The sequence below is a fragment of the Mya arenaria genome, chromosome 1 (assembly GCF_026914265.1).
Source record: "Mya arenaria isolate MELC-2E11 chromosome 1, ASM2691426v1".
In the NCBI taxonomy this organism is placed as follows: domain Eukaryota; kingdom Metazoa; phylum Mollusca; class Bivalvia; order Myida; family Myidae; genus Mya; species Mya arenaria.
The window spans coordinates 45,317,679-45,335,355 of NC_069122.1; the positions used below are offsets into that span (position 1 = coordinate 45,317,679).

Consider the following 17,677-nt stretch of genomic DNA (forward strand, 5'->3'; position numbering starts at 1 on the left):
AATATTTGTCAACAATTCAACTTAGTCAATCTAAATTAATACAAACACCGGTAACCTTGAGCTTAAATTACAACAAAAACTTATGGGCTATTTTAATCATAAATATTGCTTCACAGGATTATTATTAAGAATTACATGATGAACATTTTGTTAAGCTTAAATGTCATGATATTTTAGCAAACATTTCTCAATATCAGTAAGACTTACAAAACATTTAAAGGTAAAGATATATTTACTTAAGGTAGAAGTTAAAACTCTTCTTTACAACAATATTTCACACAAAACATCATTGGCTTAAATACACTTTTCCCAAGTATACAAATAACATTTCTTACTTCCCATCTCCTCCAGCCTAGCGAGCAGATACTCTACAAGTATTGTTGCAAATGTTGCCGATGTAGCTGGGTTGGCGAGGAATGTATTGGCTACGATCTGGAGGGCGTAGTTGTTGTGAATGCGGTCAACCATGTACTCAATGGTCGTGGCAAATATCTCCTTGAACGTAAACGGACTCATCATCGTGAACTGAAATGGGGAGGGAATTTTTTTTTTTTTTCAATTATAAATTTCAGTCGAAAACATTGCATGAATTAAAAATAAGATAAAATTAATTATAAAAATTTTATAAAAATAAAACACTGTGTTTTAGATTCTGCATCACATTGAAACCTAGTTCTCGCATTCAAATGTACATCTGCAATAATACACAAAGAAATCGGATATTTGTCATGGAATTTAAACCCTATTGTAATAAAAACTAGAGATTGCTTTTTTGAAAAAGCGCATGTCTCCCCCATTGTGTGGTCGTAGGTGAGAAATAATCAATGATGGATCCCAAAATCAATAGGGGCCATCAACTAGTCATGACTAACTGGCATACCAAGTATGAAGTTCCTGGGTGTAAACGTTCTTGAGTTATTGAGCAGAAACCGGTTCTTCACCTCAAGGTCAGTGACCTTGACCTTTGACCAACTGATTGCAAAATCAACTAGACATCATGACCAACCTCACTTCAAAGTTTGGTGAACCTAGATCAAAGCATTCTCCTGATATTGCACGGAAATATTTTTTTACATTAGAGGTCACAGCGACGTTGACCTTTGACCTTGTGACCCCCCAAAATATAGGAGTTTTCTAAACCTCATGATCAACCTCCCTACAAAGTTTGGTGAACCTAGGTCAAACCATTCTCAAGATATTGAGCGGAAATGTTTTTTACATTGGGGGTCGCCGCGACCTTGACCTTTGACCTAGTGACCCCAAAAACAATAGGGATCTTCTACACCTCATGACCAACCTCCCTACCAAGTTTGGTGAACCTAGGTCAAACCGTTCTCAAGAATTTGAGCAGAAATGTTTTTTATATTGGGGGTCGCCGCAACCTTGACCTTTGACCTAGTGACCCCAAAAACAATAGGGATCCTCTACACCTCACGACCAACCTCCATACCAAGTTTGGTGAACCTAGGTCAAACCATTCTCAAGATATTGAGCGGAAATGTTTTTTACATTGGGGGTCGCCGCGACCTTGACCTTTGACCTAGTGACCCCAAAAACAATAGGGATCCTCTACACCTCACGACCAACCTCCCTACCAAGTTTGGTGAACCTAGGTCAAACCATTCTCAAGATATTGAGCGGAAATGTTTTTTACATTGGGGGTCGCCGCGACCTTGACCTTTGACCTAGTGACCCCAAAAACAATAGGGATCCTCTACACCTCACGACCAACCTCCCTACCAAGTTTGGTGAACCTAGGTCAAACCATTCTCAAGATATTGAGCGGAAATGTTTTTTACATTGGGGGTCGCCGCGACCTTGACCTTTGACCTAGTGACCCCAAAAACAATAGGGATCTTCTACACCTCATGACCAACCTCCCTACCAAGTTTGGTGAACCTAGGTCAAACCATTGTCAAGATATTGAGCGGAAATGTTTTTTACATTGGGGGTCGCCGCGACCTTGACCTTTGACCTAGTGACCCCAAAAACAATAGGGATCTTCTACACCTCATGACCAACCTCCCTACCAAGTTTGGTGATCCTAGGTCATGCGGTTTTCCAGTTATCGATCGGAAACGAAGTGTGACGTACGGACGGACTGACGGACTGACGGACTACCGGACTACCGGACTGACGGACAGGGCAAAAACAATATGTCTCCCCCAGAGAGGGGGAGACATAAAAAAAAAATTATACTTGAAAAAATACTTTAAAGGTATGTAATGAAAACAATACTATAGTGGTTGTTCTGTGGGACTATTTCAACTGGCATTGCTTTCATAAAGATACATTTAACTCTACCACAGACTGTCACATGCAATATCAACTGCACGCAATTCAAAGTGATACAACCAAAGAGTTTTGGACCTTGATATTCATATGCATATTTTCTCTAGCATCAGGTGAACCAAGTTTCATAATTGTTGAACAGGTTTACCGTGACTTCTTTTCTTTATTAAACAGGCTGTACTCACCACTCCAGCAAAGTGTTCCAAGACCTCTTTCTCTTCCTTGGTTCTCACTGTCTGAACACTGAAAAACATTCAACAAAGCCAAAAATTAATTTTATAATCATAGAAGAGTAATTTATGAATCATTTACATTAATGGACATGTAAATGTTCCATCAATATTTAAGGGCATTCATTTAAGGATACTTATCAAAAATGCATTAAAATACATTTGATTTTAAATTATTCAAAAACATTTTCTCACACTTCTGGACATACAAAATGTTTCAGTAAGAAGTACACAAAAGTTCAACAACACTACTTAATGCACTTTGTGAGGCTATTGCAAAAATATTTGCCAAATATATGAATTTATCTTGAAGACGTTTAAGTTTTATAATTAATAAATGAGGTAGACTTACACAGCAGGTCTGACAACGGCCTGACCGTTTGGCGACACATTGATGGTGTAGATATCGAGGGCCTGCAGAGCGTACTTTACAAGACGGACATAGACCAGAGTCTCGTGTGGCAGGAACTGCTTGTTGGTAACTAGGCTGCTGTCTTTATCTGAAACATAGTTGTCAATCTTGAAAAAAGGCTGGAGATCTGTTGAAGTATGCTGGATTCATGCCCAAAGCAGGGTGAAGGGGCTTAGACCCTTATGATATTGTTTCCTATATATTGTTTGCTAATTTTGATCACTTTTTAGTCAAACATCAACATTTTAATTGAAGTCTTATTTTGATTTTAAACCCCAAGACCAAGTAATAAATGTAATGTTTAGTCGAAAACACAGTTTAAACACATCTCACCAGCTCCGATGGCCTTGCATGACACAATTCCCCAGGTGATGGTTTTAACCCCACACACCAATGTCTTTACGAGGCCTCGACAGTCGGCCACAGAGTAGGTGTTATACTGGCTAGGGGTCACTCCAAATCTATTGGACGGCTGGAAATATAAACAAGTGGTCAACATTAGATAACTGCAGTCAGCTAAGAAGGGTGGGCAAGTGGTCACACAAATCTGTAGGTGAGATACATGTTCATGTCATCTGTCTGGGGAGTTACAAGAATAAGAACAATAAGAATTAACTGGTGCTGACCAAAAGTAAGTTTTTTGGCTGGTGTAAATGTGTGGAAAAATGTCCTTGATTATACTACAAACGCCTGTATTTCAGATTTAAGCATTAGTGGTAAGGTCTGTCTGAAGAAGAGTGACATTCAGAAAAATGTTGTCACTCTTATTTTAGCAATTTTCTAGTGGTGACATAGAATTTACTGCATAATGTATTATAAAGAGTGTTTGAGTGTGTTTTAAATTATCAATCGATCAAAAATCAATCAATCAATTATCAATTAAACCTACCCTATCATCTTTGGTGCTCGACTCCTTAATGTCAGCAGATACACTCCCCAGGGGATTTTTCATGTCCCCCATGCTCGTAGCCTCCCCCACCGTGGGGGTAGAAGGGGGTAGGGGTGGGGTTTTGGAGTCTGCTGGTTTACTACTACTACTACTGCTGATGGCAGTGATGCTTGTGACTGATGTTGTGGCACTGCTGGTAGTGGTGGTGGTGCTCCCAACTGTGCCCGTACTGTTGTTGCTGTTCTCTTGGCCATTTTGATTAGGTTGCTTTTGGCTGAAAGGTAAGCTCTTTATCATATTTACACCATTTCATATAGTTATAATAGGGCTTTTGGCAGGGTGCTGCAGAAATGGGACAGGGTTCTAATGGAGAAAAGGGCACATTGTGTCGGGCTGTGAATAGTTTGAAATTCTCTAATTTTGAATTTCAGAGAAAATTAGGAATTGTGCTTTTTTAAGTAATATTATCTCATAAGGTTCTCTGCAATATATATCAAATTGGCATGGATATTATAAAATATATTAAGTTTTAATCAAAACAAAAGAAATATTTGATTATCTTAAAGCTGCACTCTCACAGATTTACCGTTTTAACAACTTTTTTATTTTTCGTCTTGGAATGACCCTTTTTTTGCTTAAATATCTGCAAACCAATGATATAAAATTGCTGACAAAAAATCAGATCGTAGATTTTAATATTTCCGATCGAAAAGTAATGTTTTATGGCTTAAACCATTACTAACGGTTTAAGAAAAATGCATAAAACATCAATTTTTGAACTAAAATATAAAAATCTGCGATCTTAGTTTCTGTCAGCAGTCTTTTATGACTGGTTTCCATGGATTTTCGCCAAAATTGGCTTGTTCCAAGACAAAAAATAAAAAAGTTGTCAAAACGTTGAATCTGTGAGAGTGCAGCTATAAGCATTTAATTCTATGAAGGCAAAACCCATACATGCTGGTCTCCATGAGTTGAGAAAGGTGCTACCAAAAAAGGACAGAGTGCAGCACCCTTCCATAACTTGTTAGATAAAACCCTAAATAAAACCTTCAGGTATCAATTGAAAGTTCAGTTCTATTGACTTCAGTTCATGGTTATTTAAGATTCCAACTCTAGCTTTGGATTTATGAGAAGTATAGACACTCACCACTTAGCCAGGATTTGTGGTAGCTGTATTTTGGCGATAGTTTTAAACTTGAGCACAAACACTTCCAGCATCCTCATCAATAGGTCACGCCCCTAAAAAAATGCATATGTTTTTGATGCATATAAGCAGATTCAAAATTATCTGTGACATGTTTAAGTTATTCTATATTTACTAAAAAACAAGAATGGTATTTAATATCTAAAAATAATTCATGAGAAATTGTAGTGTAACTTCAACTTTAAAGATTTTTCAAGTTTTTTTTTTTTTTAAAGCAATGTGTCCTTGACATTATAAGAACTTTTCATCATCTTAATAGTCTGCAGCTCCAAAAAAACTTATACTGGCACTGTGCTGTTCATGTTCAAATATGTTTGGACATTCAAACTTTCCTTGCGATAATCATACAAACTTTGAAATATTTTCATTATCTCTCCAAAATGGCCTATATTTAGAAACAAATTGCAACAGCTGTATTAAAGTTACAATACTGAATATAATCCAGAATTAAAGGCCCTGCTATAAATGTGCCTATTATCTCTTTAAACCTGTGTATCAAGTTGAAATATTTTGCACAGTAATACAGCTGCCGCTGGCAACAACAAGGCTTTAACAATACCCAAACATTATTTCTCGCAAACACCAGCCATTTCTATAAAACTGGTCAATTATTTGGTTTGAACAAAGTTAGCCAAAAAGTAAATGGATTGGTCAGTATTCATTCAAAAAATATTATTTAACCAATCAAATTTTTTCATAGAAAGATAACATGCGGACAACATAAGGGCTATTCCAGTAAAACATAACCCTGGGGGGAAGGCAATTATTTAAATAGTATATGGGTGGGTGTCTTTTTCCGCAAATTTGGATCCCGAAAGAGTAAATTAGCTTCTGTAGGGGGGTGGTATATTTAAAAGTGCCTTCCTCCCGGGGGTCATATGTTTAAATGGAATAGCCCTAACCAAGTTTTATACAATTGGCTGTGGATGAGCAAATAAATGACCATGTCAACATACATTTCCATTTTCTTGTTCACTTTTCTGTCTGATACAGTCCACAAGGTTCAGCAGAAGTTTACACGACATCGTCTGAATACTACTTAGGAGCGACTCATCATGGACGTTCTTCGAGAAGAGATTCACCGCCATGGAGAGTTCCGACATTGGTAGAGCTTGTCGCACATGGTGAACTAGGTCTGCTAAGGTGCTATATGCCAGCGGCCTGAAGTACATGTACATAAAATATAAATTATTTTTTTGGAGAGACTAATCAGGATTTTTTTCTAGAAGAGATTCATCCCCCCCCCACCAGAAAGTTCTGACATTACTAGAGCTTGTCACACATGGTGAACTTCATCTGCCAGGGTGCTGTACGCCAGGAGCCTAAAATACATGATATGAATATAAAATGTATATGTTGCTCTGTAGTGGATTTTCTTCAAAAATAAATTCACCGCCATGTAAAGTTCAGACATCTGTAGAACTTGTCGCAAACAGTGGTCTACTTCTACTAGGGTGCTGTTCACAAGATGTCTAAATTTACATGCTACATTCCTCTCATTCAGTTCTCTTCAGACGTTTTATTACTATTTTCTATGCATGGTGAAAGCTGCAATAGCTCAATTTGACCTTGAATATTCAATATACTAGTATATGATTTAAACTTTTCAATGATAAAATAGTTCACCTATTTCATTATCTTAAGACATTCATCCTTTTATTATCAAAATTACATTTTATAATAACATTATCTTCCCTTAATAAAATCAAGATGGTGGCCCACGAAATAATGGGACGGCAATTATCTTCACGTACCTGAGAGATTCATGGGTAGTCCAGCCCGTACCTATCAGCACTGTCTCATCAAACAACTTGTCTATCACGCTTACAAATTCTGAAATACACACAATAGATTATACAGGATAAATCTTTTAAAATATGAGGTCAATGTACCGTACTGGCATTCATTTAATCGCAAACTTAAATCTAAAGACCAACAAACAAAAACTATATCAGTGCTGCTAAACACACTTATCCGATAAGATTGTTTACAGCTTTTGGTTTCATAATATCAGTTTTTTGGTTTGTTTCATCTATTCAACAGCCTACAGAAGAAATCAGACTACACTTTCTGTTTATAAGCATAACGAGCTGGAAAGAAATTGGTATATATTTTCAAGATTATTCTGACACATAATTTTGAACAAAAATCTGTACCATATCGACATGTTTTATTTATATGCTAGCGCATCATACACAGAAAAAGTAGGTATACGCTTTATTCAGAATCTTTTTATGGCTAATATTACCTATCCAGGGACCATATTCAATAAGCAACTTAGATTGTACTTAAATGTAAGATTAGAAACTAAGTGTTTTGATTGGCCTGTATATTTAGCTGACCAATAGGCTGAATGGAATCACTGAGACATGTCTATAGAATCACTGAGGCATGTCTATAGATAAGGATAAGACTGGCCCTGGTGTGTTATACACAGAAATTTGGAACACAGCACTAACTGTTTCTAAGGTCCGTAGCAAGGATGTGTTTAGCCGCTATCAGCAGCTCCTTTCTGAGGTGAGCCACTTCCTGGGGGCACAGAGACAGCAGGGAAAGGTGACCTTGAACCATCTGCTTCGAATACTGCTGGACTTGCTCCTAGAAAGAACAAAAGGATACAGTGGGTAAAAATTACATGGATGATGGCAACAATTCTCTTATTATCCCATTCTCAGAATGGTAGTATGGTTACATTAAAATTGACTTTAAATTAAACATAAACAAGAGCTGTCACAGTATGTGACGAATGCCCCCGAATGTGACATTGACCTATGAACAAGGTCAGTACATGAAAAGTTGATCTTGCCTTTACGTGTCAAATACATATGGCAAGTTATTTCAAATTGAACATAAAAAAATACCACCCATACTTGACAACCTACACTGTTATGTCCTTATATTCAGAATTTCCTTGTGAATAAACACTGTATCTTTCACCTTAGAGGAAGGGACATGGGTCTTGCACAAGACACGTCGTCTTCGTATGTGGAACATATGTAGCAAGTGATTTTAAAATCTGTCTATACAAGGAAAAGTTACAGCCCGGACACGACAACCTATACTCTATGTCCTTATATGCAGCACTCCATTGTGAATAAACACTAAGTGTGACCTTGACCTTTGAGGTAGGGACACGGGTCTTGCACGCGACACGTCGTCTTGGTATGTGGAACACATGTGGCAAGTTATTTTAAAATCTGTCCATACAAGGGAAAGTTACAGCCCGGACACGACATCCTATACTCTATGTCCATATATGCAGCACTCCATAGTGAATAAACACTAAGTGTGACCTTGACCTTTGAGGTAGGGGCACGGGTCTTGCACGCGACACATTGTCTTGGTATGTGGAACACATGTGGCAAGTTATTTTAAAATCTGTCCATACAAGGGAAAGTTACAGCCCGGACACGACAACCTATACTCTATGTCCTTCTTTTCAGCACTCCATTGTGAATAAACACTAAGTGTGACCTTGACCTTTGAGGTAGGGACACGGGTTTTGCACGCAACACGTCGTCTTGGTATGTGGAACACATGTGGCAAGTTATTTTAAAATCTGTCTATACAAGGGAAAGTTACAGCCCGGACACGACAACCTATACTCTATGTCCTTATATGCAGCACTCCATTGTGAATAAACACTAAGTGTGACCTTGACTTTAGAGGTAGGGACACGGGTCTTGCACGCGACACGTCGTCTTGGTATGTGGAACACATGTGGCAAGTTATTTTAAAATCTGTCCATACAAGAGAAAGTTACAGCCCGGACACGACAACCTATACTCTATGTCCTTATATGCAGCACTCCATTGTGAATAAACACTAAGTGTGACCTTGACCTTTGAGGTAGGGACACGGGTCTTGCACGCGACACGTCGTCTTGGTATGTGGAACACATGTGGCAAGTTATTTTAAAATCTGTCTATACAAGGGAAAGTAACAGCCCGGACACGACAACCTATACTCTATGTCCTTATATGCAGCACTCCATTGTGAATAAACACTAAGTGTGACCTTGACCATTGAGGTAAGGACACGGGTCTTGCACGCGACACGTCGTCTTGGTATGTGGTACACATGTGGCAAGTTATTTTAAAATCTGTCCATACAAGAGAAAGTTACAGCCCGGACACGACAACCTATACTCTATGTCATTATATGCAGCACTCCATTGTGAATAAACACTAAGTGTGACCTTGACCTTTGAGGTAGGGACACGAGTCTTGCACGCCACACGTCATCTTGGTATGTGGAACACATGTGGCAAGTTATTTTAAAATCTGTCCATACAAGGGAAAGTTACAGAGCCGGACGGACGGACGGACAGACGGACGGTGCGATTTTAATATGCCCACCTTCGGGGGCATAAAAATCTAATGAAGCAGAGAATAACATTGTTATCTTAAACAAACTGATTATTAAACAACACAAGACAAAAATAGACTAGATTCGATTTAATACTGGCATAACAATCTCCATAATACATGACATCAAAATAAAGTATTCAAATAACACAATACTGTGTTATCTTCCAAACTAATTAACTAATAACACAGTCATACACATGATTGGAAAAAATAAACCCACTAAAAATCAAATACATGTACGTTATAATAGCAGAAAAAAGAGACACAATTTATACCTGGAATATCCGCACAATGTAGGCAAGGAAGGAGAGTGTTTTTATCTGAGCGGCCACAAAGTCCACAAACACTTCCTTGTTAAAGGCTGGATGTGCCCTGGAATGAAAAGACGCTTATGCTTATAGTTTTCTTCATACAAATTCAGGGTTCTCACTTTACATGTGAGTACTGAAGCAATATTTCATAGAAATCAAGTATGAGTCTACCTTTCTTTGACTAGTATAAAAAATCAAACAGATCACGTCCCACGGCAAAAAAGTGAGTCAAGAACAAGTAATTGTCCGAATAGTTTTGTTTACTATAAATCTTTCAAAAAAATAAGGCTCAAAGCATCAATGTGAGGGCAGGGACTGCCACATGTAAATAAGTGAGGTCCCAGTAATCTGTTCTTAATTGAAGAAAACATAACATTATAAGCTGCTGCTTGAATGAACTTCACATCAATCTTTTGATGTTTTTACATCAGAAACCAGTACGTCAGACTTGGTGACCACCAAACAAACTGACAATGCACATGCACCCAGTGTTGTAATCAAACCTGGGACGGCTTTTGTGAAGCAGTATTCATGGCAACAGAGTCTTAACATGAACAACTTCCATGTTTTAACAGGAAAATTTTCTAAAAGTAAGGGAGTACCAGTAGATAGTATTTACCTGTGTTCCTGTCTAGGCTGTAGGGTGATGGTATTCATGATGAGAGGTATAAAGTTGGCTACCTCCTGGTGTACGCTGGGCTTGTACAGCTGGTACATGAGAACAACTATGATGGGAAGTTCAGCTAGAACCTTCAGAGACAGCACGCCTCTAGGGATGATGTTGTACTGTAAAAATATCAACATAAATGGTCAATCTGTGAGAGTGCAGCTTTAATATTTGTGAATCAAATAAAACAATGCCACAGCTAAATGTAGATTATAGCAAGATTATTATCATTTTGGGCAAGTCAAAACGGTAACATACCGAAACACTCTGGTTATCCGCATTCTTCTTATCTGTGATGATTGTGGTGACTGTGTATGTCTCCTGGAGTAAAGCCTCTACGTTAATTTCAGCAATGTCCTTCACCTTCGTCTGGGAGCGGGGCTCGAAGATCTTGTTCAGGTGGTTTGGCAGGTTGGTGTAAATCTGGTTCACAAACTTCAGGAAGTCCTGGATCTGTGAATTGAATTATAAGCATAAACTTTAACTATTGAAAACAAACTTTGATGATATCAAAAGTCTTTACAAAACGGCTATATGTCAGTCAACGTTAATAATATTAAAGAATGTAAGCTTACAAAATGCTTGGAAAAATCCATTCATGCAAGGTAAAGCTTGGTTGATTTAAATCGAGTTCCGTTTTGTTCTGTTGAAACTTGAAATGTAAATGGCCTCGAAAGATGTGGTTGAAGGGCAATTTATACTTATTGTAATAGGTGAACTACATAGCAACAAAATCACATCCATCCACTATAAACATACATTTGAGGCCTTTATTGCTAATGCAGCTCTATGCTTACCCTCAGATAAACCAGTGATCATAAATTCCACCCATTCCCTATCCTTTCCTCTGTATCTTGGCATTTATGGTCACCTTCACTTACCTCATCATTCATTTAAGGCCTGTACTGTTAATGCAACTCTATAATGATTATCAAACACATTCATTCCACATTATCCCTAACAATAATATTGAATGCCCCCACCCCCTACTATGTATCTTTTCAGTCCCTCCCGGACTCCCACTTACCTCATCATTCATCTGAGGCCTGTACTGCTTGTGTAACTCTATAATGATCTTCAGACAAACCAACACATTCTCCTCATTCTCGATCTGTAAATATAAGAAATAATGTCACTATGAACATTTACAAACTAACATCTTTAATTTCAAATACTTTTTAGTTACAGACAACAAGTTTTTGCACAAAGTTAACAAGATGACATCCCCTCAACCTTCATCCCCCCATCCAAAAAAAATAATAATAAAAAAACTACAAAATTAGTTTTGCTAAAATAACTATTTAAATGATGAGTTTCTTTGTGTCAATTGGAATCGCTGCAGTGGCTAGTGCACTCGTTTCTAACCAAGGTGTCCCAGGTTCAATTCCAGTCTGGATGCATGAGAGTTTAGTTTGTGGGATTCTTGAGGTACTTCGGCAGCAGGCTGGCTTAACACTTTTGCATTACATCATGCCAACAAGGGTGATTAATATAATGCTTCAAAATCGTTGTAAAACAATAATAATTTACAACTGATGTAAAAAAATACATAATTCAAACAATAATCAAAATAATGGAAGTACATGTATCAGTTGGCAAAATTAAAACAATTCACAATATTTCTGTATTTTTAAATTGGACACTAGCATACCTTGATAAGTTTGAACATGAGGGAAAGGACCTGCTGGACATATTTCTTCAGGTGCTCGTTGCTGGGGATACGGTGGATTATCTCCAACAGCAGCTTTCGTAGTTGCTAGGAAACAGAAAAAATAATCAAAGCTTTTTCTTTCATACAATCTCCAGGACATGATAATTTTCAATTCCATTCAAATTTGGTAGATTGTACATGTATCACTTTCTTACAGGCAAGTAAATGCCCTGTCTTAAGATAAATTACCACAAATAAATAGTAATTAAGTGCAAAGAACATTTATATGAATTTGAAGAATTTTTTTTTCAGTGATATATTGCAACAAGTGAACTTATGTGTTCATAAAATGTATATTTGCATGTTTTGATCAGCAGAAAACTGTGGGTTCATGTACTTGCTTATTTTGATCGGTAAATATCTGTATATCTCCATGTTCTGATCGCCAAATAAATTAGTGGTCCTGCATATTCTAACTGACAATCAACTTTAAATACCTGCATATTCTGATCGGCAATGAATTGTGGTTCCCCTTCCTCCAACAGTTTCATGAACACGCGGACGGCATCAGCCAGGAACTGGGGGTACTGAGGGGATGAAACTACCGTCTGAAATATGGAACACACACTTAAGGCTATTTTTAGCTAAACTCAACAGTATGTTTATGTACTTCTATCATAATAAGGATTAAACACCCTAGCCACGAAAGTACAACAAGTTAGCAAGACAACTGACAAAGAAACTTGAAATTAGCCATTAATTCCTGGTGTGCAATTCTTACCAATTCAATTTAAAAGTAAAAAGCTACTACATGTTCAAAGAAAATCTGTTTGTAATATATACTATATATCAACCATTGTTAGAATAACAGATGAGTATAACAGATGTGTAAGATAACAAGAGCCGTCGTAAGACAGCGCGCACTACGCTGCTTTGACTTAGAATACAATAACGATGTAATAATACCAAGTTTGGTCTCTTTATGTCAAACCTAACTAAAATTATTCGATACATAAGGTGACTTTGATGCTGCCCTCACACCAGCCCGCCCAAACAATGATGCAAGTCTTTCAAATAACTTGATTTCCCATTATGAAAATGTGGTTAAGAATATACAAATATGCCTTTCAAAGGAAAAAAAAAAAAAAAAAAATTCAAGGGCCATTATTTGTATTTAGGCTTAAAACTGAGTTATGTTTCTTGTTGTAAGATGGTCGTAAATAATTTTGAATTTTATTAAGTGCATTTAATGAATGGTATAGAAGTTTTTTTATTAAAATCCCAACTTGCCCTTAACTTTTACTTGCCTAAAACTTTAACCTAAGTCAATCAGGGGCAATAACTTGTATTAAGGATATGGAGTTATGTAACCTCATTGGGTGATGGTCCTGAACAATTGTGTTAGTATTAAGTCAATTGAATGAAGGGTATAGAAGTTATTAAACAATATCCCAACCTGCCCTAAAACTTTAACCTAAGTTCCATAGTCAATCAGGGGCCATTATTTGTATAAAAGATAATATGGAGTTATCTAACCTCATTATGTGATGGCTCTGAACATCTGTGTGAAGTATTAAGTCAACTGAATGAATGGTATTGGAGTTTTAAGTGAAAATCCCAACTTGCCCTAAAACTTTAACCTGCCCTAAAACTTTAACCTAAGTCAATCAGGGGCCATAACTTGTATTTAGGATAATATGGAGTTATGTAACCTCATTGGTTGATGGTCCTGAACAACTGTGTGAAGTATTAAGTCAATTGAACAAAGGATATAGAAGTTATTAATAAATATTTCAACTTGCCCTAAAACTTAAACTTAAGTTCCATGGTCAGGGGCCATAATCTGTGTAAATAATAATATGGAGTTATCTAACCTCTTCATTTGATGGCCCTGAACAACTGCGTGAAGTATTAAGTCAATTGAATGTAGGGTTTTGGACTAGTAAGTGAAAATCCCAACTTGTCCTAAAACTTTAACCGGACGCCAACGCCGACGCTTAGGCGAGTAGAATAGCACACCTATTCTTCGAATAGTCAAGCTAAAAATCAATTATTTAATACTTTATCACAAACCTCAAAGTTTTCACTCAGTTCTTGCGCAGCTTTGAGCTTCTTCTCAGCAACTAAAATTGAATTTGAACTTATAAAGTAGGCATACATAAAATAACACATTAACTGCCAGAATAAAAACATTAACAGTTTAAACACCAATTTAAACCACCCCAATTATAAGGGTTTTTTGGGACATTTTTTAAAATACTCAGCAATGTTCCTCAAGGTTTTGGGGGTTTCCCCAAATGTTGAATAAAAGTTTAAACCTGGAATTCTAAAATTTTTTTTTTTTAGAAGGTTTGTTTGATAAACTTGTTATTTTGTTGTTAAGTTATACAAGCCCACATATAACTGGTGAAAAGAGTAATACAGTACATTCAACATATGTCATTATGTATCAAAAAATTCCCAGTTTGGTTAAAATGATGCAAATAATGCCCAATTCCAAGGTCATTGGTGTGAAATACAATAAATGAAAAAAAATATGTTTGTTTCTTAAACCTGCAATCAGATCTTATCAGCTAAGAAGTCAGTCAGGAGGCTAGACTCAAGGTTTTCACCGAGGAACCTTTTCCTGCCAAGTCTTTCATCATAATGCAGTTTATAATTTATAAATAGCTTCACATGTAACTTTTGCAATTTCAACATAAAGCTGTAAACTTTTCTTCTTCATTTAAGTCTGAACTAAATATTCCAAACACAACTTTCTGTACGATAGGTCAATTGAGGAATTCCATTGTGACAGTTACAGCTAGGCCATGTCATTTTGTTAAGCCTGTACTTAGGTTTTGAGTTTCCTGAGCAAAGAAATCAACAACATTTGATAAGCTAAAACAATCTGAAATATCTTCAGTATTTATGGTGTTAGTTGAAAGACGACTACAATTGCGTCTAACCTGAAAGGGATATATAGTGTATCATTATTGCAGTCAAACAGGCGTTGACACCAATGAAATAAATGAAAAAGCAAGTGTCCAGTAACCCTGAACAATCAATCACTGCTATTTTTTTATTTTTTTTGGGGGGGGGGGGTAACAACAATAGGAAAACCAGTAAAAGTGTAACATTTATCACAGGCTACAGGCAGTCCTCACAAAATTCAAACCAGCCAGACTATGAATTTAAACTTTTTTAATATCTGCATTCAGATCTTATCAGCTAAGAAGTCAGTCAGGAGGCTCGACTCGCGGTTTTCACCGAGGAACCTTTTCCTGCCTAGTCTTTCATCATAATGCAGTTTATTATTTATAAATAGATTTACATGTATTTTTTATGAAGCAATTTCAACATCAAGCTTTGAATCTGCCTGCTATCATTTAAGTTATAATTCATATTCTGAACAGTAGTTAAATTAATGAATTCCATTAGGACAGCTATTCGCACTTGCTGAATAAGTTGGCAAGCTGTGCACTGGTAAAATACTTTCTGGACTTGCCCATACTTTTCAAGATTAGGTTTAGATTGTACACTGAATTGACATAGTAAGGTTAGTTCAAAAAAATATGCCAATAACTAGTAGTATGAGAATTTAGGCTTCTTGAAAGTCTAATTTTAATGACTGTACATGATATTTAGAAATAAGTACTTAGTTTGAAGTTGAATAAAATAGGTTTTTATACATACTGCCTGGAGTGGGGTCGGCAATGAGGGCCACATAGCTCTTGAATGTGGTGAGCTGCGTGGTGGCATTGTGGGGGCTCAATGGGGACACATTGAGCATCATGCTCCCCTTGATCTGCTGCATCAACGACACTAAAATGAAATAATTTGCTTCATTTATACATACCATTCATAGCTTGATTGTGAAAAAGCAATTGTCTCTAAACTGTGGGCTGAAACCAGTATTGTGGGTTTTTTTTATGAAAGGCCAAGAGAATAAGACCCAGTAGGAGATCAAACACATTAGAGGCAGATACCTACATCCCTTGACCACTTTCACAATTTGCTTGATTTAACAAACCATTCTTTTGATGAACATAGATTCTTTCGTTTTAATTTTAAGCGATTCATTGCTTTTTCTTTAAAGAGGATTGGAGTTTTTCGAAAATGCTTGATACTGTTATGCACCAGTCAATCGTAACCACGGCCCCCCAGGTCCGGGGGTATACCGGGGATAGCCAGGGAAATGGGCCGTGTTTTTACCTTCAAGGTGGCCCCGCAGTGCCGTGTGGGTGTGGTGGTTTTGTCTTCACACCAATTATAGCGGGGAATAGGCCTTTACTAGAGTCCCTTAGGTGTGGGGCATTTGGCGGGGGTTTCGTGAGCAGTTCAGACTTGCCCGCTTGACTGGACCGAAAGTCAAAGTCCCTGCTATTCCCCGGACCTGGGGGGCCGTGGTTACAATTGACTGGTGCATTAAGGCCTTACCAAAGAAAACAGTCATATTGTTTCTCCCACATTTGGCGCACTATCCCTCCAATGGTTACATTAACTGTTTGCAGTTTGAACATGATTGATTAAAAACACATTTAGACATTGATAAATTTGTCAAACAGCAAAAAAAAAACATTGAAATTTATATGCATATGAATTTCTCATGGGGATTCTGGTCTGCTTTCAGTGGATTCCAGTATAAAGTTGGGAATTCTATTTGTAAAACACGCTTACTCAAATTACTGAAGAATTTGTTGCATTTGCATCACATGCTGAGCACTTTATACAAATAACATAAATACAATGCCAAAAAGTAAGGAAATAAGTAAATATATAACTATTATTTAAAATAAAATAAATAAATGACTTACTTCTTAATCAAATACAATGTATCCGAAATAATCTTTCCGGATATTACACCACACTTGAAAGAGATCCTCGAGACACAGGGACAATGCTAGACTTATACATGGTTTGGACCTATATTGTATTCAGAAACAATCATTTAAAACAAATAATTATTTTGAACTACATACAGACCAAAAACTACACTAGATTTTCAGAAAAATACAGCTCAAACATTGTTGGAACTTGAACAGGTCGTTTGTGAGTGTTTCGTGCGCATGCGCAACTTCTAGACAAAACGGGATTTTCATAACTCAAACGGTTTTTTAAAATTTATATACAATAGTTACTTCCCTTCATCTGAATATCCAAAATAAAATGGCCAAGAATACCATTTTTTTGCAATCTGGAAACAGTTCTTTGTCTAATTCATCGAAATGTTCAGTAGTGTATCACATGTTTGGGGGGGGGGGAGGGTGAAGACTATTCGCTGCAGAATATATATCTACAACTAATAAATCTCCAATTAAAAAAAAAACTTCAGTGTAGATTCATTTTTAGGATAAGAAACTGCATTGTATAATATACTTCTTCAAAATAAGTAAATTCAGTTGATAATGTTGACATCCAACACGTCCCAATGTTTGAAGACTTCATTGATACTTTCGAGCATGAACATATCAGCAGCAAGCGATCGATGTTGTTTACGGCTGTAACGGCGATAGCGTCCAAGTATCAATGCGCCTTGTTTTGTCCTTTTCATCATCACAGCCCTTTAGGAGTATTCGTCGCAGTCGAAATTAACACCAATCGCTGCCCGTCGACTCTGGTCATCAATGCGGACTGAACCAATTTAACTTAAAATTAAATTTTTCTTCAGT

At 37.0% G+C, this 17,677-nt stretch overlaps 1 protein-coding gene across 2 annotated transcripts in view; it reads right to left on the reverse strand.

Moving 5' to 3' along the window:
* LOC128231171 (transformation/transcription domain-associated protein-like) overlaps nucleotides 1-17,040 on the reverse strand; it is a 67,734-nt gene extending 50,694 nt beyond the window's left edge. For both annotated transcript variants that reach the window (XM_052943663.1, XM_052943655.1), the window contains exons 1-18: nucleotides 16,823-17,040; nucleotides 15,702-15,830; nucleotides 14,100-14,149; nucleotides 12,524-12,634; nucleotides 12,027-12,131; nucleotides 11,403-11,486; nucleotides 10,634-10,828; nucleotides 10,328-10,494; nucleotides 9,673-9,769; nucleotides 7,487-7,625; nucleotides 6,782-6,860; nucleotides 5,984-6,188; nucleotides 4,971-5,062; nucleotides 3,824-4,097; nucleotides 3,268-3,406; nucleotides 2,875-3,022; nucleotides 2,478-2,535; nucleotides 336-525 (exon numbers count right to left, since the gene is read on the reverse strand). In XM_052943663.1, the coding sequence (XP_052799623.1) occupies nucleotides 336-525; nucleotides 2,478-2,535; nucleotides 2,875-3,022; nucleotides 3,268-3,406; nucleotides 3,824-4,097; nucleotides 4,971-5,062; nucleotides 5,984-6,188; nucleotides 6,782-6,860; nucleotides 7,487-7,625; nucleotides 9,673-9,769; nucleotides 10,328-10,494; nucleotides 10,634-10,828; nucleotides 11,403-11,486; nucleotides 12,027-12,131; nucleotides 12,524-12,634; nucleotides 14,100-14,149; nucleotides 15,702-15,830; nucleotide 16,823 (2,263 nt within the window). In that variant the 5' untranslated portion in view covers nucleotides 16,824-17,040. The remainder of the gene's footprint in view (nucleotides 1-335; nucleotides 526-2,477; nucleotides 2,536-2,874; nucleotides 3,023-3,267; nucleotides 3,407-3,823; nucleotides 4,098-4,970; nucleotides 5,063-5,983; nucleotides 6,189-6,781; nucleotides 6,861-7,486; nucleotides 7,626-9,672; nucleotides 9,770-10,327; nucleotides 10,495-10,633; nucleotides 10,829-11,402; nucleotides 11,487-12,026; nucleotides 12,132-12,523; nucleotides 12,635-14,099; nucleotides 14,150-15,701; nucleotides 15,831-16,822) is intronic.
* Nucleotides 17,041-17,677: the final 637 nt, after the last annotated feature.